At 46.4% G+C, this 21,414-nt stretch overlaps 1 protein-coding gene across 1 annotated transcript in view; it reads right to left on the minus strand.

Moving 5' to 3' along the window:
• The window catches only part of PRKCH (protein kinase C eta), a 118,162-nt gene that overhangs the window by 13,280 nt on the left and 83,468 nt on the right, over positions 1–21,414 (minus strand). The window contains exons 11-12 of the mRNA XM_051621887.1: positions 6,328–6,466; positions 4,869–5,057 (exon numbers count right to left, since the gene is read on the minus strand). Coding sequence (XP_051477847.1) covers positions 4,869–5,057; positions 6,328–6,466 — 328 coding nt within the window. The remainder of the gene's footprint in view (positions 1–4,868; positions 5,058–6,327; positions 6,467–21,414) is intronic.

Genomic DNA, 21,414 nt, shown 5'->3' on the forward strand with positions numbered 1-21,414 from the left:
ATCAGATTTCTCTCTCATGAGGAGCCATCACTTGGGATTCCTGAGAAACAATGAGCTTGTTTTCAGGCAAAGGAAAGGCAGAGGAGGGTACCCTTCAGATTTAACTTTTCTTCACCTAGGATCACCTGCAAATTTAGGGAAGAAGAAAACCCTAATGTACACATAGGGACTTTGCCAGCTGCTGCCTAACTTATTTCTACCTGTGCATATGGATACACACACACCTACCAGTGCCCTCTATAAAGTCTTGTTTTAAGCCAGAATAGGGCATTTTTAAATAATATCCACAGGCTTCCCCCCATCAACTCAAGAGAAATTGCTGGTGGAGCAATATTCTACTCATTATGGTGCCTTTGTGGGGAAGTCTCTTGTGTCTGATCGTTACCCAAGTGACTAAAGGACCTAAGGTGGCTTCATATTCACTCTTCTGGGCAGCAAAGGAATGACAAAAGTCTGTAGAGAGTTCTGAGTGGCTTTTTTAATTAACAAGAGGAAAATTGGCCGAGCTGTTGTGTAAAGGCCCCCATACCTCTCTCCTGCTGAAGAAGCAGTAGCTGGTTGCCATCTGCCCTGCAACATCCCTGAGCCGTCTTCTTGCTCTTCAGAAAACACCCACGTGTGCTGCCTCCTAGCCAAGGGGTAAGTTACACTGCCAGCCAGCCCTTGGTATTGAATATGGCTGTGTGCCAGGTGTCCAAACAAGCAAAAAAAACCTAAGGAACTAACTGAAAATCCCTAGTTTCTGGGTTTATCTGTGACATGGGGTCACAGGAAGCGGGGAAGAGGCTTTTCCTTTCTGGATTACAGCTTTTTTGACTTCTTGCTCAGGCTTCAAAGCTGTATGGAGACACAGGGGATTTAAACTCTGGCACATTTAAGAATTCCCTCTCTGGGTGCTCCTGAGAGCCATGGGGACTCCTTCCCATCTGGCAAAAGCTGGGAAGGAAATCCCAACTCCCTCACCTTGTGCTCAGACACCCAAAAAATGAGTCCATAAAGCACAGGTCATCAGAGCAGGACCTGGCTCCTGCTGACCCACAGAGCACCATTATTCCTGCACCTGAGTCTGAAGCACTAATTCCCAGACACAACAGCCCCTTGCTGTTAATGTGGCAGAGCAAAAGGGATTTTAAGCAAGTCTGTGAGAGCAAAGTCTAAAGAGGTTGGGGCTGGTGGGTGTGGTGGTATGTGTGTTAGACTCAAGGTGTCAGGGTGCAGAGAGTGCCGGGGTATCCGGAGGCGGGAAGTGAACTCAATGACACGGAGCAGCAGAGAGTTCACTAAACCAAAGTGCTGGCCTTTTGAGTCAGCATCACTTCTAGGCTATTGTTCTTTAAAAAACAACCCAAACAAACCAGATCAATTTCAAGTTATTCTTTTGCATCCTTGGCACTCTATTGCTGATGCAGTATTTCTCCAAAACACGGGTCATGTTGGCTCTTGGCTCAGCTCCCTCACCTTTCAATCCCTCTCACCCTTCACATTAATCCACTGGCATCTGGATTCCCTCCTGCTGTTCCACCTGCAAAATCCTGCTGATTTACAATGATTTAGCTCAGCCCTACTCTTTGCCCAGCTCTTGAGGGAAAACATCAAGGGTAAACAAAACATTAATGAGGGAAATACCCAAAACCTTATTTTTCTAAGGAAAAAGTATTTCTGCTTTCAATTCTAAACAAGGTCCCAGGGCATCAAAGTTGTATTTGTTTTCCTTGGTACCAGTGTTCAAAAAACAGCAAGAACACCCAGTGACATAAACAAGATCCTAAGGACATATTTTGGTTATTACCAGGAAACTGCAAAGACAGGATGCAACCTTCAGAAATCAGGTGGTGAAGCACAATTATGGTAAATGAAAGCAAGACAGAACAACAGCTTCTGTGAAATGGGTCCTAAAACCTATTATCATCTAGGATCAATTTTTACAAACGAAGCTCTTTATGAAGGCAAATGGATCAAGTGCTTTCTAAACCCAGATATATCCATTTCTAGAGCATCTCTAGGCACCTACATGTAATTGCATCTTACTGGCATCAAGAATTTTATTTTCATTTCAGAGCTTTGTAGCACTCAAGACAACGTGAATTCTCACTAGTTCCATTCAAGGTTAGAGGCCAGAACTTTTAGTGAGGTATAATCCAGTTATTATGGCTATTACGGCCTTAGCCTGCAATACAAGAGACCCCAGGTTAAAATCCCTGGTCTTCCACAGGCTTTCCACGCCATATAATTACTTATGTCACTGCAGTAGCTGGGTCCTCTGATTTTCCAGAACTCTTAATACCCTGGGTTAGAAGGCACTGTCAGAGCTGTAAATGAGGGAACTCAAGTTCACTTTTGGAGGTAAACACAGTAGTGATTAGAAGATGCTCACATGGTAATAACACTGTATCTAAGATAAATAATATTAGGATCAGAAGATCATGAGAAAAAAACATTTACATATATAGCAGCTAGAAAATCAACTCTCTTCTTTCATAAAAAAGCCACAAGGAAACAAAAAAGCCAGGTTCATTGCTCTTTGATATACTGACACCTAAAAACATGGACCAAACATTATCAGTACACTGCAAATATGATGCCTCAGCATTGATAGTGTCTGTTATCACTCAAAAGAAATCAAAGTGTGTGGGCTTTTTCCATTTTAATCTAGAGCCCTAAACAGTCTCACGACAAAATGTTTCCTTCCTTTTAAGACAACATGCTCTGATGCCTCTAAAAGCTCAGTATGTGAAAGGGAAGAGGAAATGAGGAGCACTTCTAGTGATCAACTCTTGAACCCAAAAGCAACTGCTATAAGGTTGCAGAAATCCAGGCTGCAGCAAACTCCCATCAATGCTTGAAAAACGATGCAAAAGTCACCTCCAGGTAACAGCAGCCCAGGAAACAGAAACACTGAAGAACTGAAGGTCCAGTAAAAATTTCAGTTGGAACTTCCCTCTGGTTAATCACAAGGCTCCTGGTTAATACCCTAAATTTCAGCCTTTTCCCCAAAACAGACATCTCCTGATAGCACAGTGCTTCTCTTTAGCAAAGTGTGTGTGTTTCAGAGAGGCAGTTTTATTTTCATTTGGGTTTCACTAGCAACACGTGATGGTGCAGACAAGCAGAGTGGCTGGAGAGGGGACCTTTCTTCAGGCAAGTAACGAGCACTAGCAATGCTGACTCAGCAGTTTTTTTGAGCTGCTCAGTCAATCTCTACTTAATTTCTTAGCTCCCTTCTCAATTCTGGCCCCTTTCTCCAGTGCCACTCATCATGCTGCTGCTTGTTTATCGCAGAACAGACCTGCTGTTAAAAATTGGGCTCTGAACATGGCCTAGACCAGCCTGGGGTGAGCACAGCTTGCACTGGATGTTTCTGTTGAGGTTCCTACTGGAATTAGGAAAATAAACCTTTCATCATCAAGAGGCTAAAAACCAAATAATATTTTCATTATACCCTGAAGTTCCCGTTACGATGATCGTTTATCTGACCACATTTTACCTCCGTCTTATACTTACATTTGATGCCTGCAACAAATCTCCTCTGCAGAAGAGGAGTAGGTCAGGCATTCAAGAGACCTAATCCAACAAGAAGAGTGAGGCTCCAGACCTTGAACTTCACATTTTTATTTTAAATATGCTGCAGGCTATTTCCAAAACCCAAGAGGGCCTACAGCACAACAAATGATCACTCCTCAGCACCACCTGTGATTTCAAAGAACAAACTTTTGCCTCCTCAAGAAGAGCATTTTATTCTTAGTTGATTTCTGTGGAATTTATGAGATGGATTTTCAGCAACAGGAAGTAACTGCGCAGTTCATATCCAACAGAAACCTTATAGGAGAAAAGTTCTAGATTCTCACTACTAAAGATCTGATGAAAACAAACTCTCCTCTTTCCTTTAAACTGTCCCATCATTCTTTAGCCCATTTATTCAGCCCAGAAGTTATCTTAAATTACTATCTTATCCAACTTCTTCTTTGGCCCTCTATTGTAACAGGTAGTAGTGTCCAGTCTTGAACACACCTTTGTTCCCACTGCTTTTGCAAGGAAAGGAAATACTCCAATCCTCTCTCTCCAAAGTGTGCTTAGAGATATTAAGTGATTTGATCAGGGGCAGGAAGAAGCCAGAAGCAGAACAGATAGGTTTCCTAGCATAACTCCCTTGTCATTTAATCAGCTTTTGATTCATTGCAGTAAAGCCAGAGGATTCCAGTGCACTGGGCACTGTTTGTACATGCACGGCCTGAATCTTAAAAAGTTTAATTTCCACGTCACAGGCAAAGATGAGAGGCACACGGATCAGTTTCTGGGAAAACTCAGGAATACATGGAAGAACAACATCTAAATGAGGCCAACAACAGCTCTCCTCAAACTGTTTGCTGTACAGCCCCATTTTTTTTCTCCCAAACACACAAAAATCAAGCCTTTGTACACAGGTAGACAGCAATTCCTGTGGGAAGGCTGATATTACCAAGCCCAAGGAGGAATGAGTATCATGAAGACTTCACTTCTGAGCCACTCCAGTTCAATGGACATCATATGGCCACTACTGATTAAATACTGTTAAGACCTGCTACTTCTGCTTTGGAAGATAACCATGTGTTGTAAATCATTAAGTCAGCAGGGGAATAACCAGACACAGACATGCACGCATTTTGCTTGCCAAGTTGGCTGCTGAACCATATAAAGGACATAACTATGCAAACACACTTGGAGTGGCAGGGTTGTGTTTTTTTTGTTTACCCTTCAATCCCAGATAAGAAAAGGGTCAAGGTCAGGATAACCACAACTCCTGAGTGCTCGTATCCCAGCCGTTTTCTTTTGCCAGATTGATGCTGAGGAAAGCCAGGACAGAGAGCATGCAAATGGCCAAAGGGACTCACTGCTTTGAGGATTGCCACCGCGTCCTGCTGGAGCCACGTTGGGTAGACAACCTCATCGTTCAGAATGGCCTCAAAGAGGTCGTCCTCGTTCTCTGCCTCGAAGGGCGCGTGGCCGCACAGCATCTCGTACAGCAGCACTCCCATGGCCCACCAGTCTACGTCAGGGCCATACAGCATCTCCTGCAGGATCTGGAGAAGAGATGGGAGAGAAATACCAACGCTGAAGCTTCTGAAACTGAGCAAGGGAGGAATAAAGGATTTGGAAACGTTAATGCAGAAGCTCTCGCTACATCCTAACAGCACTCCCTGCTAGGCTGGCTGTAAGTCCAGGAACTACTGAAGAGAATCCAGCTCAGGCCACTAAGATGATTAAGGGACTGGAGCATCTACTATATGAGGAAAGGCTGAGAGAGTCTGTTTAGCTTAGAGAAAAGGAGACTATGGGGGGATCTCATTAATGCTTATAAATATCTAACGGGGGTGTCAGGAGAATGGGGCCAGACTCTTCTCAATGGTGTCCAGTGACAGAACACAGGGCAATGGTCACAAACTGGTACACAGGAGGTTTAACATAAATATAAGAAAATGCTTCTTTACTCTGAGGGTAACAGAGCACTGGGACAGGCTGCCCTGGGAGACTGTGGAGTCTCCATCCCTGGAGACATTCAAAACACACCTGGATGTGTTCGTGTGTAATCTGCTCTAGGGGATCCTGCTCTGGCAGGGGGATTGGACTAGATCATCTCCAGAGGTCCCTTTCAACCCCCACCATTCTGTGATACAGGTGATCTCAAAATGAGAACCCCCAGATCAGCACAAAGGTACATCAGGTGCATTAAGCATGGCCTGAACTAGCTCAGCTGCTCACCAACATTTCCTTGCCTCTGGAAAGGAACTTACCTGGCCCCGACGGCAAGGCTTTCAAGCTGGGGAGGGGACAGAACACTGAGTGTGTGAGAAGGGCACAAACACCAACCACAGACAAAAATTCAGTTGTGTTGAATATAGATCTGAAACCCTGTCAGAACATCTGGTAGCATCTGGAGGGCAGCTGTTCCTTAAAGAGGTGTTTATTAATTTTGTAGTGAGATTGGGGAATGACAGGGAAGAAGAGGAAGCACAAAAAGGAACTGGGAGACAAGGGAGAATTCAATCTCCTTCCTAATCAAGCTGGGCCAGTATTGGAATATGCCTCTTGAGATTTTTGCAGCTGTGCCTTCATTTTTCACCTCACGCTTCTTAAAGAAAAATATAAGCTTTTCCTTGTGCCTGCAGCACCTAAAGCCTTGCTTGTACAAGGGGCCAATAAAGCAAGAAAGCACCTACATGGAAACCCTGCACCCAGCAGTCAAATCAGGTGTAGCTAAATACACCAGAGAGTATACCTGCTGCTCTAAAGCTAACCTACACGTTTTATATTGTAACCAAGTCTTCCTGGCCAAAGAAAGGTTTTCTGTACCTCTGGAGCAATGTAGTCTGGTGTACCACAGAAGGTGGCTGTGGTAATGCCATCGTGAATGCCCTCTTTGCACATTCCAAAGTCTGCCAGCTTGCAGTGACCCTCGTAGTCCAGCAGCACGTTGTCCAGCTTCAAGTCCCTGCAACAAGAATCGTTCACCAAGTCACTACATGCTTGGAGAAGCCCCAGCACCAATGGAGGCAGCATCCCAGGCCTCAGAAGCTGAACCTGCAAAGGGGACAAGCCTTGTAATCATAACAAAATAAACAGAAGTCATGCAGGAAGGGTTTTCTTTTTGCTTTGTCTCTTACCAAAGGGAGGGAGGAACTGCATTTAATATGGGCAGGTGCTATATGAGTTGGCCCATGTGGCTTTCCAGACACGCCACAAGCCTAGCTGGCAGAGCTCCTGCTCACTTAGCTCTGGGACTCACTGGAGCAGAGGTTGCCAGAGCTGTCAAATTGCGTAATGATGTTATGATGCAGCAAAACGCGCCGCACGGGACACGCTCTGACTCAGCAGAGCACCACGCTGCGAGCCTCTGCAGAGCTTCTCTGGGGGGGCAGCAGATCCCCTCTTCTCCTGAGGTGTGTGGGGGGGTTATATCCCAGACTTCGGAGTAACGGGGCAAGCCCAACTGATAAACCCCACCTGCAAGGTCATCTGAGCTGAGAAGAAAAGAAACTCCCTGCTGGCACCACAGCACGTGGAGTCATCGGCCAGCACAGGATACCTCCACCATAAGGCAAAGTCTTAAAGTCCTCCCAGGCGTTTCAATTCCACCAGGACTGCACTAATGTAAGAAGTGAACATCCTCTGTAGTTCTCATGGGGATGGGACCTCCTAGCCACTGTCACAAAAGACCTGCAGCTGAACGCCACACTGTACCAGCTACAGAAAGGCACATTCTTCCAACACGTCACCACTAACAGCCTGGGAACTCCTCATCAAAAGCAGAGCTGCCAAAATGACAGAGCCCTTATCAGTTTGCCTGACCTTGGGATTGCCTCAGGGAACAGCCTGCAGTCAGCAGTGCTGTCAGGAACACAAGCAGAAAGCAATGGGTCATCTGCAGATACAGGCAATGCCTTCCTAAAAATACATACCAGCTCATAGCACCTCTGCTTTTCAGCCCCCAGACAAGCTCTAGGCACTGTCAGACAGAGGAAAGGAGCTGTGACAGGAGCTCTGTGCAGTACAAATCTGTCACAGTTTGTTTTTTGAACCATCTCAGGTATTGGCCCAGGACCAGCATAGAGCCCTCACAGCAGCTCTGCAGGAGACTTTTGCTATCACCACTTCACTGAAATGGCAGTGGCACCTCCTAGGCCTGTGCAAAGCCACCCTCAAATTAATTCAGATGCAAAATAAGGATCAAATAACCAATTACATTTGATGGTCTCAGAGTCCCTTTACAACGTCCATGCTGGAACTTGATCCATTTTGCTCTCTGGTTGGACATCTATTTCCCTGGGAAGGGAGAAGGGAGAGCAATGGGGGGGGTGACATCATAGGTGATGGCAGATGCATATCAATAAAAAACCTACAGGAGAGCTGAAATCTGAATTCAGCTTGATCATGTTCATCACCTGTCTACGATCTTAAAGTGAAAACCAGGTAGTTGCTCTGTTTTGCATTGGCATCTCTACAGCCCACACCACCACCAGAAGCCTCTCTGGAGCTTGAGACATCTCTCCCTCAACTTCACTGGTGCAGTGGAAAGACCAATGACGCACTGTGCTAGACAATCAGAGCAACATCCTGTCCTGAAGAGATAACAAGAAGTATTATTAGCCCCTTTGAATGGATGGAAAAGCCAGAGGTAGAGATTAAAAAAATTTGCCTGTGTCCCCCAGAGCCAACACTGATCAGCAGCTTCCTGAATATCAGCTCTGGATCTTAATCACAAGATCCTACATCCTCTCTCTCCAACGTTAAGACAACATGGCAACACAAGCCAGCAAAAACTCTGCAAGGATGCTGTCCTTCCCAGCAGACCCACCAGCTAACCAGTGGCCAGTGAAATTTGGGTGCTGATGACAGTGCCCGTGCTTGTCTTATGCTGTAGTGTTTACTTTGGGTAGGATGGTCAGCAGAAGACAGTTATTTTTCCCCTTCTGAGAATCAAAAATGGTTGCTAAGGCATGTGGGCAAAGGCTCATCTTGGAACAGCTTTAGGTGAGCACAGTGAGAGGTATTGTCCATGCTCACCCATGACAGTACACCTTCAGCAGCAGTTTACAGCCAAAGCTCCTGTTGCTCTTCCCTGTGGTTCCTGGCAGAGTAGGGAAGCCCTCCAAGCATGAAGGCAGGCCTTGTTTCCAGGAATCTACAATGATGTGGCCAAAACACACTGTTTATTCTTGGCTTGGTTTTAAACGCAGCTTGTACCTTTTCAGTCCTGGGAAGGCCTAACTGTTGGGGGGTGACCCTAAATGTGCAACTGGAAGGGGAATTTTGGTGAGCCTGCTTGAAGATCCCCCTTCCAAACTTCCCCCCACTCGCCAAAACATCCACCACATCCTGGCATGCCTTGGGAATACCTCAAAATACACCTTCCTTATACCTGAGCCAGCAGAAACACAGTCACATACACTGACCAAGTGAGCAGGTTACAGTCCCTCATGGAGGGCCTGAGGAGCAGAGGCAAGACACAGCTACGAGGCAAGGCCAGCTCTGCAGACCAGACCACCAGGCACATTGCTACTCCTCAGCCTCTGCCCCACAGGACACGCTCCAGAAATCACTGCTAGCTGTACAATGCACAGAGCTCATCATTAAGATGGCAGGAGCTTCTGCAGGTGCCAGAGCACTCTGTGCTTGCTGCACCTTCCCAGAAAGCCTCTATATATGTAATAGTCATGAAATTTAAACCATTTGCCTTTCGCTGAGCAAGTACAGTTTTAACCACCCAAGACAAACCTCCAACCTTTTGGCTTCTCTACACTGCATGTTAAACCCATTAGGAGCATCTGTTGTCTCCTGCAGTTGGGATAACTGGTTTCTCCTGACTTCTTTCCAGCAACATGAAATCCAAAACTTGCATTTTCTCTTTCCACATAACCTGTAAAGTGACATTAATCTCCTCTCACTTGCTCAGGCACTCTGGCTACGTGCGGATCCTTTTAGAAGAGGACCTCCCATGACCAAAGAAGACTTCTCAATGCTCTTCACCTGGCAAGGCCACAGAAGATGGCTCCACACGTCCCTCTCAGAGCAGATCTTGTGGGCCTGCACAGTAGAAGGTTCAGCCATGTGGCTCCTCTGGAGCCTGTTCTCTCTATCTGCCCTGTCATACAATTCTCTGGGAAAGCTATGGTTTGGTCTCGTATTTGAGCAATTGTTTCAAGCTATGGCAGCAGCTGGAAGCTCTTTGTTCACTGCTCAACATTGACAGGTCTCCTCATGCATCATACCCTATGAACCAGCACAACCACGAGAGGAAAAACACTGACTGGCTTCTGAGATTTACAAGGAGCTCTTCATTCCTGCAGTAAGGATTCTGCGAAGCTGATGAAACTGGAAGTCATCCAGCTCTGAAAGCTCAAATCTACCTCATTTCCTTAATACTTGCATTTTCCATTCAATATTTTTAGCAGTTTAATGAAGCAGTAACGGTGGAGAGGTTTTCTGAGGGCTGCATTTCTTAGGTCCTGCTGAGGTTCTGCCTTTCACTGGCAAACCTCCACTGGAAAACATGCTTCATCCCGACTCAGAAAGGCAGCTTTTGTCCTTGCAGGCAGCTTCAGCACATCGGCTTAATGGCCTTGGTTTAGCTTAGACCCAGAAGAAGTGACAAAATGAGCTGCTTCAGTGTCACTCCCTGGAAGAGGTGTTCTTTATGCATCTGCTGCTCGAGTTGAACACTTGTAAAAAAACCAAAATTATAATTGCAGATGATCTGGTCCTTTTCTGAAGCATCTGTCAAGTGCAGTTTCTCTACATCAGGGAGCTTTGCCAGTGAATACAGGTGTTCTACACATACCTGCCACTCGCTCTGCTCAGATCATCTCACTTGTGATGCAGAAACTATATTGGAAAGGATGAGGTTTGGGTTTTTTTTTTCTCTTTTGGTTTCATCACCCTGTGTTGCAAGGGCTGTGTTCTTCTTTACAGGAGTAGTGGTGGTAGAAACCAGCTTCCAGTTTCAATGCCCGAGTCTGATATTCTCCCAGCTTTAGTAATTCCAAAGGTCAAGATTAAAGCTCACCAAAGCCTGCTTTTCCCATCTCCAGTGCAAATCATTTAGTCATGGAGAGTGTAGGCACAGAGCAGTGGGAGCCAGCCACAAATACCGGTGTGACTAGTGCAATACTCCAGCCAGATCTTAAAAAAAAATAATAATTCATCTACACAATTAAATCCTCAAACTTGGATTAGCTAAATGAATAATTTTGGTATTTCTGAAAGGGAGAATTTTGTTTTTTCAAGTCTTCAGCATGCAAGGTCATTTAGACACTCTTGGAAACACCTCTGGGGTGAGCAAATGTACACTCAAACCCCCTTTGCCAGCAGGGAGTGGATTTTTATTTTTCTCCACCTCTTGTGCTGAAGTAATTTTACTTCACAGAAATACTGGAATCTCCACTGCGATGCAGAAAAGTGTGTTTCTATTGACTTCTCTGGTAGCCAAAGCAATACATGTTTCCAACTCCTGCTCCAATGAAATTGTAATTATTTTTTGTAAAATGAAGCAACTTCAATAGAGGAGAACGGAAGACACACAAACTGGGGAATAGCACAGTTGGTAAAATACTTACCAAAGAGATAGGATTTTACAAGTTGGAGGCCTTGCTCCAAATACAGTGGACAGCAGATTTAAACCAATACTTGCATTAAATAAGGAGGAGAACACACTGAGATCTCAATATACGTAAAGCCCTAAATACTCATGTGAAGCTAATATCCTTTCCCATTTTCCTTTGCATTCATAAATAACACCCAAACAAAAATACTTTTATTTTCCTTGAAACCAACACACTTTTGAGTTGCAAAAAAATATGGTTGCTTTTAAAAAGGCCTAAAAATTATTTTGGGCTCACAAAATCTGAAATATTTTTCTGTCTTTCTTTCCACACTATATTTTGGAGACTCAGTTACCAAACTCAAAGCAAATAAATATTTTCACAGTTCTGCTGCCACCACCTTTGGACCAAGGACCTCCACATTTTATTCTCAAGATTTCATCCCACTTTAGGAATTAAGGCTACTTCTGATCCCGTGTGCCTTGGATTGTAGAGAACTCACTCAAACATTCCTTCACAGAAAACAGTTCACATCTCCCACATTTTTCTAGTAACAACCAAACGTGATTTATTTTTATGGTTAAGTACATTTTTATAACCAGAAACTCACATTCAAAGCAGATTTCCTAAGTAGTGGTAAAGCTGAGTGTCAGCATGCAGTAAATACAGGCTAAAGAAGACACCTGCAATATAATCTAAGACATAAAAACCCAGGCTGAGCTGCTGATACTTGCTTAGTTGCTACCACAGCTTTAGGGTAGGGGGAAATATTGAAATCACAAATGAAAAACCAGGTTACTGGTCTTTGAAAAAGGGAGCCAGAGATCAGAAAAAAAGATCAAGCTGCACTGAGCTAGAGAAAAAATAGTTTGATATCCTAAGTTTTGCTGCCAAATAAGAGGATGAGATGTTGTTCCCTTCCAGCCTTGGAGGCTTCCTCTAATTCGACTCCTGCCATAATTTAAAGGGGAAAATCAGGATAGCTGGAGCACCCTCTTGGGCACAGAGCCAAAGGAAGAACTGGAGGCAAGACTCAGCACCATTAGACAGCATATAACCAGTGTGTAGCCACTTACAGCACCACTTGGGGCTAACATGTTGAGATGGGAAGCGTTGCTTTATCCACCCACAGCTTCACACTGCAACCCCGAAACCCTGTGGGATTTAGTCCACGCGCCCTGTCCTTCCAGGCACCGCACAAAGTAACATCAAAATACACCACAGGAACTGCACAACATAACCTCAACTCCTTGTTTTGTTGAAAAACATTCTCTTAGGTAATGAAAACGCTCCTTCTGGTTTCCAGTCAACTTCTGAGGTCCAAATCTGTTCAGACCAACAGGATGCACACAGACAGCCTGACTATGGCAGATGTGCTGCAACCTGCAGTGCAACGTAACAGGGCAGAAATGAAGGGAAGATCTCCCCAGGTATTTGTAAATTCATAATGACCAGAAAGTAGGAATAAAACACAGCAAGGTGCCCTTCTCCACTGTCCTCACAGCCAGAAGTTGTTTCCAAAAGCTGATCACACTTGACTGTTTAGGGACTAGAAATACAGTCACAATGGTTCCAGACCGAACTTCTGCATTTCTCAGAAAAAAGCAAAAGCAGAAATGTGACATAAACATAGAATGGTTAAGGTTGGAAGGAACCTTAAAGATCATCAGGTTCCAACCTTACTGCTATGAGCAGGGACACCTCCCACTAGACCAGGCTGCACAAAGCCTCTTCCAACCTGGCCTTAAACAGGGATAACAATACAAGAATCCAATTCAGACCCAGGTTAAGTGGTATGAGCAAGTGAAAGTCCACTGAAAATAAGCACTCATTGCTAGGCCATACAACAGGTGACAGCCATCTGTCCTTGCTGGCTGCTTTGTGCAGTCATGGGAGGCAGAGGAGGCTCATGGGGAAGGCTGATTCCACAGGCATCTCAATATCTGAGCAGTTCTCCAGTCAGGCATGCAGAAACATTCCTGGGGATTTTACAGGCTCACCCCACCACAGCACATCCTAGACTCCACAGAGGACTGTGGAGAGGGATGTGGCAGAATATAACAGAACTTCATGGCTTTTCTGTGCTTCACCTAACCCAACCACACTGGCACGCAGAGCACAAAGCCTTTGAAATGTTCTGCAGCGGTGTGTCAGGACAAAGGCATGGTGGATTACAGCCTCCAAAGCTGGCTCCACCTCTCTTGCAGACACAAGGATGGTATAGAGTGATGCAATATGGACTCGTGTCCGGGGTCAGATAAAATGCCAGAACACATGGCTGAGCTTCTCTGAAAACTCACACCAGAGCACACGGCCAAGGACCGCTCTGGAGGGGACGGTGGGTGTGCAAGACAGAGGGACATCCTCATACCCACCTGCCTCTGTGCTCTTCAGCATGCCCAAGGGCACTCCATATCCATCTCAGGAACTTGCAGGGATAAGTCTGATGAAGCTTTGAAATACATTCTTGCTCTGCTGCTTGGGCTTCAGACTAAACCCCGACTGGCAAGCACTTGTACCCAGAAGCGCCCTGTGATTATATTAAAGCTTAAAAGTCAAGCAGCCCTCCAAGCATAAGGACAAGTTTCTGCAGGCCATCTGCCCAGGTTAAGGCAGCACCATGGGGTTTTTGGCAGAGATAAGACTTGAACCTGCTGCTGCTGGCTCCCCATCTGCCTGAACCCCTCCTGCTGGCGGGGTCGCTCTGGGAGCTGGTTGCCCAGACCACATCAGAACACCAGTCTCCTCCTGCCGCTCCCCAGGCTGCCGTTCTGGAGACGAAGCAGTGCCCAAGGCGCCAACTTCTCTTGTGGCAAAGATGCTGGCGTGACCTGGGATCCAAGACCTCTCTGATGGTTTGAAGCACCAGCAGTCCCACCTCCCCTCCCCTCTGGGCACTTCAGAAAAGCATCTGTAGAACCTAGCACAATTACCGACATGATTTTGTTACTGTTGAGATGAACAAGCATGATTCATCCTCCGGTTAAATGAAGAGTGGTAGGCTTAAGAGTAGAGGCATAGACTAAAAAAAACCACAACACCTCAGCATACCACAAGAGACAATCACAAAGCTTCCACCACACTACTGGGTCTGAACTCAACTGGTACAGATCCAGTGGGACCCCATGGGTGTCCCAAGTAACTTCAGGGTCAGGCACACCTATAAGCTTCCCCTTCATTATATGCATGGCAGTTGTAAGAGAGCTAATGGTGGTTTCCAGAGGCAGCTTTATGAGACATTCCTAAAAATGGGACAGCTGAGAGCCAGAGCCATTACTGCTGAAACACAGACATGCTGGAGATGGCTGTAGTGCAGTAACCCCAAAGATGGCACAATCCATATATATTTATATGTCCACATTGGTGTGCCTATTTTTTTGCATCTATGTACCTATATTACTTACTGTACTTTTATGTGCAACTCTAATCAGGAAAGAGGAGTCACATCTGAGCTACTTCTCTGAATCCTGGAGCAAACGTCCTCCCATTTACTGTGGGAAGGGGAGGGAGATGGACAGAAAAAGGCTTCGTGTCCAGCTCTTGGTATGCATGCCACGCACTCCCCTTCCGGATGAGCAGCCAGCCTAGTCCTGTGATAGACTCCTTGGTCCCACTGGGCAGCGACACTGGAATTTGCTGGCCCTGAAACATCACTGGCTGAGTTGCTCCCAACAGAGCTTCTATTTTACCCTTGCCAGAAAAAGAGGGAAAGAGGAGAAAAAACCCAACCCAAACCACAATGCTTCTTTTCTGTGAGTCCCCTTGCCTGAGGTCTTCAGAGGAGGCCGTACAACAGACTTGAGACCTCAATGAATGAACAAGAATCAGGTGTAGACTTTTGACTGACAGTGCCAAGAGAGGCTAAGCCTCTTATTTCACCTTGACAAATATGGACCAACGTTGATTTGAAGGCTGATACAGAAATCAAAATGAAATCAGGCTTGTGCCCGTGGTACAATATGGTCTCACTACTTAAAAATGGAGTGAGTGTGTTACCCAAGATTAACCATCACCAACTGCCCACAGCCAACTACAGAGCTGCTTGTAGGCTGCTGTCCCAGGTCCAGGCTCTCCTGGCAGGATCAGGGCAGGACTGTGCATCTGAAAAGGCTCCTCTTTCCACCAGCATGGCCTGTCCCCATGTCACCACTGCCTGCCCTAAGCTTACCCTGGGGGAATTAGACAGCAGCTCACACCAAAGCAACTCCTGCACTCTCACTGCTAATCTCACAGCTGTTGTGAAATCCACCCTCCCCACCTTTGGAGTGTTAGGGAGAATGTTTCACTCCAGGAAATAACAAAGAAAAAAAAAAAAGAAAACCAACAATAAAGGTGACCCTATCCATCATGATCCTGTCTGCCTCTGGCAATGGCTGGGGCAGCAAACAAACCTGTGCTAGCACTGGTAGTGCCAGCAGGGCTTTGTGGGGAAGACTCTCCTGCACTGAACCTGTATGTCTAGTCAGGCAAACTTCTCCATATTTATCCAAGGTGGATAAGACTCACTTTACTCTCAGCCTGAACCCAGGAAAATCAACCAAAAGAGTCCTGTTGGTTTCAGTCAATTTTAGATTCTCTTTTTTTCTAGGACTCCAGCAAACCTGCAGAAAAACAAAGAGCTTTCCTGACTGTTCTGATCTCCCTGCTTTTTACTACACCAATCACTTAAATAGCAGCAGTGAAATCAGATGGAAGATGTATTCCTATGAGCCTAGCAAACAGCTCATTATCCTAAGATTTGGTTTCTCACTTGATGTGGATTACTGTTGCTATTCACTCACTGCAGGCGATTGACCTAGGCCTGTGTGAAGCTCGAGTACCCTGGATAAGGAGGGCAGAGCCAGGTAAATTTCCTGGCTGGGCATGCCAAGCTCTCTGCAACCCCACTCCTTCTTCTAAGGATTCCTCCCAAGCTGCCTGTGCACCAGAGCCAGCAACACTGAGCTTGCGCCAGGCCAACAGGGACAGACTAGATCCCCTCTGCTACCCTGAGTGCCATACAGGCAAGAAACTGCCCATGAACAATTCTGGACAGTATTGTCCCTGTGTTACAACAAGTCCTTAACCCATGAGTCTCTTTGATCAGGGCTCCCTCCCCAGCTAGAAGAGGGAAACAGGTGCTAACCCAGGGCAGTTGAGCCCCCCTAAAATTTGATTCACCAGCTGGCAACACTACTTTAGTTCCCAAACAAAAAGCTGCCAGCTTCCTTGTTCTTGTATTTTATGAAACAAATAAAACAGAAAATGAAAATAAGCCCCATCTCAACTGACCCCATCTAGAAAACAAAAGGATAGAAATGGGTCCTGAACAAGGAAAGTCTGTCTGTACACTCCTCAACTGTTGAGTTTTTAGTCCACAGATCTGTCAAGTCCCCATCTGAGATTCACTACAACCCAACTGGAATCTCCCCAGTCTGCAGTAGGGCACTTTGGCCTGTACAACGTGGGACCGTGGAGAAGGATACTCAGTGGTTTTGTGTGTATGTGTCTCTAGGAATACGCCTCCTACGATGAGTCAGCTTTTTGTGGCATCACATGAAAAGATTGCTTTCTAGCCCAAACAGTCCTTCCCCAGTAAACAAGCCAGTCCATGCATGGGCACCTACAGGCACATCCTTGCAACATGAGGAATTGGTGCCTCTTTCCTTTCACCACCTGATACATGGAATATCAATCCCAGGAGGGAGCTGAGAAGCTTGTGTAAGGGAATCACAAAGGGCATTTTCAGGACAGGAATGGGAGTAACAACAAACTTCAGCATGCACAAGATCCAGCTAGGGTGGAAATTTGGGGGCGTTAGCCATGAGTAGCTGGTGCCTTTCACTTGGCTTATTCCGAGTTGATTCCGAGTCAACTTGGTGCATTTACTTTTCTCTCCAGAACCAGGGTGCCTTGCAACAACTGCTCTTAATCCACTCCTTTTCAGCCAACACGACAGCCTACAGGACTCTCAGATTTACTTGTTTGACTGAGGAAGATCTGAAGCTATCAGGTCCCTCTCACACAGGCCTTGCCTATATGCTTGATGTTCTTTCTGCAGGAAAAAGACACCACAAACCCTCTCTGAAACTAATTGCTCATCTAGGGAGACAAGAAACAACAGGCAAACTGGACAGAAATCTTTGCTGAGAGGTGTGATAATACCACACCAGATCAAAAGTCAGAATTAAAGATTTTGTATCTAAACCTCCCATGTTTACACAGGCCAGAATTGCACAACATATTTTCTATCACAATACAAAAGTTAGTCAACTTGAAGGCACAATGTATTTTTTTAAAAACTCCATGTCTGTGCTTGCTAAAGGTGCACTGAGGTGACTTGTAAAGTGCATTGTTTTTTTAGCTCATGTCCTCATCAAAGTTTAGCACACTCTACCTACAATGCTATATTTTTATTTTGTGGCAGGAAAGCAGTTCTTAATGTTACTGACAATTCCAGTGGGTTCAGTCACCAAGTACTTCCAACTCATCTACACATCCAAATGCCACTACTCTCAGACTGGGCTGCTGTTTGCAGATACTCTCCCCATGAATAAATAATTGATTTAGGACTAATGTAAGGCCACAGAGGCTCAGGGGAAGCAAAATGACTCTTTACTGCCCCAAGAAAAAGGAATAAGTGAACTATTTTAATTTTAACATGTTGAAATGCATCTCCCAAAAAAGATACATTAAAGCCAAAGAATTCCTGGAATTGCTCTAGATAGATTATGCAGACAAGGAGCAGTAGATGACCTGGGTCCTCTCTGCACTCTAGGGAGACCATTCACCATACAAGTGTGGTTTACCTGTCCCCTGTTTCTGTTCTCAAGCAGACTTCACAGTGCTTTACTTTTACAAATTGTTTGCAAACCTCTTCATGATTTGGAACAAAAGATGATTTCACTGTAGGGTTGTGAGAGCAGGGAATGCTGGGGGGGGGGTGGAGGTGTGGGTGCTGCAGCATACTTTGGGTTAGACTGTCATAGAAAAGCAACCACACCATGACATAGCAGCCACTTTCACATCAAGATTACATCCATAGGGACTGGGAATCAACTTTTAAACACAGGGTTACTTTCCCTTCCCACCCCACGCTGCCCCGTGGTGACTTGGGAAGCACCACAGTGATACAACAGCAAACCCAGCTTGCTTCCTCTCCAGCCAATTTCATAATTTTTTACAACTTGTTTTGCATCTCCATTTTTCCACAGTACGGGCCAGTGTCTCTACAGCCATCCCTGCAGTCTGGAACTCAAACCTTGGGCATGGTCCTCTGCCCTTAGACCAGGTTTGCCATCACTCCTGCCATCACCAGCAACCTTCTGCATGGCTGGAATGACCCAAAACTGAAAATGCCCAACAAGAAGACAACCCTTACCAACAGCCCTTCATTCCCCTATAGCAACATGCTCCCAGAGCAGCACTGCCCAGACTCAGACTGGGTGCAGCTGACACGCAGGAAGAAGCATGGATCACAGAATCAAAGACCTTCAAAATCATCTAATCTGTACTGAGTCCAGTGCTAAACCATGTCCCTAAGAACCACACTACACATCTATTAAACACCTCCAGGGATTTATGATTCTATGATTCAACCCACTTCCTGGGCAGCCTATTCCAGCGTTCAATAACCTCTTCAGCAAAGAAGTTGCTTCTAATATCCAATCTGGAGCAGCAGGCTCTGTTCAAGACCTAGTCCAACCTTCAGGGATCAGGCACACTTTCCAATGTGCATCCCCAGGCGAGCCTCTAAAAGCAGATTTATTTGCCAAGCGCTTCTCCACTCCAGCTCTCTATCTCAAGGCAAAGAACTCCACATCCTGACAGCTCTCGTGCCCACGTGGCACCTTCCTACCACAGACATCAGAGCTCCAGCACTAGTGACACATTACTCAAACATGCTGTGACTTGCTGTTAAACCCAGCAAGCAAACCTCCCCTTTGGCCTCGGTTACCCTGGGCAGCTGGAGATTTTTCTAGCACCTGACTAGCAACCCTGTGGCTTTTACCTCATGTTCTGAAACGAGACAGAACATGGATTTGGGCTCAGCTTCTTCCTGCATCTTTAAAGGAAAGCATTCAGATTTAGTGCTGGTCAGCCTCAAAGGTGCCACCAGGGCTGCTTTTTATAAGCTGAGGGCAGTAAGGCCTCTCTGTCTGGTGATTTAAGCCTTCTCCTCCAGTAGCACCATGGCCACTTTGCTTTCCTACCTGAGCCTGCCCTTCCACAGACATGCCCACCCATGCTTTCTGGGGCAGCAAGGGTGCTAGGTGGGCATGGTGCCTTGCAGAGAAATCTAGCACTTCCCTTGGGTGCTACCACCAACCTCAGCAGGAAGGGGAAGGCCCCGTGCACGGCACAGCTCCAGCCTTTCCCCTCAGCGGAGGACTTCATGTTACTCGCGTCACAAGTAGTTATAGGAATGGAGAGATTTCCTGGGCTGCTCTGGCCAAGCTGCGTCACTGCTCTCTGCGGTGCCACCTCAGAACTTCGGCTGGCCCCTGTCCTCCCTACCCCACTCCTCGCTTTTTCCCAAACTCCCACTGCATTGGCTTGCATCACACAGGCTCCTGCTCTGCAGCCCTGTCTCCTCACACAGGCTGAGCCACTCCTAGGATTGAGTACCACACAGAGGAGCAAGACTGGAAAAGTCTTCCTCCCCTCTCCCCCAGCCATGCGAGTCCTCTATTGGCCTGTTGCTGGTAGAAACCACGGATTACTTCATGACTTTCTGGCACCCACAGTCCACATCATCCACCAGCGAGGGGGATGGGTCACATAGCTTGAGAGTGCCTGGGTGAAACCACAGAAGGGTTAACCCTGCAGTGGGCTGAGAGAAAACACAACCCTACAGAGGGCTCTCAGGGGAGCCAGAAGCTGTGACTCACCGGGAAGGGCTGCACAAAACCTGGGCTTTCAGTGAGGCCCACAGGAATTTCTTTAGGGATATTCTTCCCCCAGAGACATGTGAGGGAAGGCACCTCACTTTTCCCATCATGGAGCAGATCCGGTGACTGCCCTGCCGGGAGGGCAATCACTACTGTCCAGCCAGTTGTTTCCAGTCTGGCTAAAAACAGGATGACAGGAGACTAATTGCTTCACTGGAGGGAAAAAAAAAACAGCCAGCAAACCAGTCTGGAGTGACCGAATTATTTTGTAGACTGTTGTTGTTTGGGTTTGTTTCCATCCTGGCTTAACAGCATTAATGACTTCAATTGCAGGAGGATGGGGGGAGGAAAGCCATTAGGGTGAGAACATGATCCACACAGACATCTCTCACCCAGCACACACTTCTGCCCCAGACAGTCTCTGCAGCCCTGCTGGCAACAGGGCATCGTGTCCATCTGTCCATCCCTCCTTCCTCCGGCTCCTCAGAATGAGGAAGGTGGCTGAGAGCAAAGGGAAACACTTTTTTAATCTGCCTGACTGGAAGTGCCAGCCCTCCTGCAGCTCAAATACTTCAGCATGTTAGCTATGCTCAGCAGCACCTCCAGAGAAACTGCTGTCCCTTCTCAGTGGCAGGGCAACAAAGAGAAAATGTCCCAGAAGAGCGGATGTTCCAGGGGAAAGCAGTGAAGCTCAAAGCCCGTAAAATTAACTTTGTTTGTTTTGTTTGCGGAAGCCACACTGAAACTTCTGAGACTACTTCTGGTGTCCAGAGAGACAGAATTAAACCCAAAGCCAAGACATGTCATTAATGCTGAAATTCCTCCTTACATAACAGTGCCTGGGATGCAGCCACTCACTTGGCCAGTGCTGCAAACGGCCCTGCCAACACAGGCCAAGGAAGAGCCTGCAGGAGAGCAAGCAATGCCTGTGTTAGACCCAGTAGCTACAGGCATCCTTACGTACTCAGAGAAATTAGGGATCAGAAGCCTATAGGAACTATGTGCTCACATCGATAAACCAACTCTACTGAGGAGCAGCCATCCTGACGTAACAGCTAGGCGTCCAGAAACTGTGATTTGACATCCCTTCCACACATCTCCAGTCCCATGTTGGTTCACTAGCTCACAGCAATAGCTGGAATTTCATGTCTTGCTTCCTGGCCAGCAGTGATCCAGAAATGCCACCAGCTGATGCTGGGAAGCAGCATCCAACAGCTCTGACAGGAACTTCTTCTGACTGCCCTGTGGCTTGGGGAAAGCTGTCAATCCTGAAGGACCCCAAAGGCAACTGCAACTGGGAATGATGAGGTGCAATAAACAGGGCAGGCTGAAAGACAGGTTTCCATTAATTTTATCACAGAACACCTGTCTTTCCCCCCCTGGGGCTGCCCCTGTCAGTGTAGTCACCAATTTGAGCATCAGTGTGCAGGATGATCTCACTAGATGAAAAGAATGTAGGGGGACATGCAACA

This window comes from Apus apus, chromosome 5 (genome assembly GCF_020740795.1).
Source record: "Apus apus isolate bApuApu2 chromosome 5, bApuApu2.pri.cur, whole genome shotgun sequence".
In the NCBI taxonomy this organism is placed as follows: Eukaryota; Metazoa; Chordata; class Aves; order Apodiformes; family Apodidae; genus Apus; species Apus apus.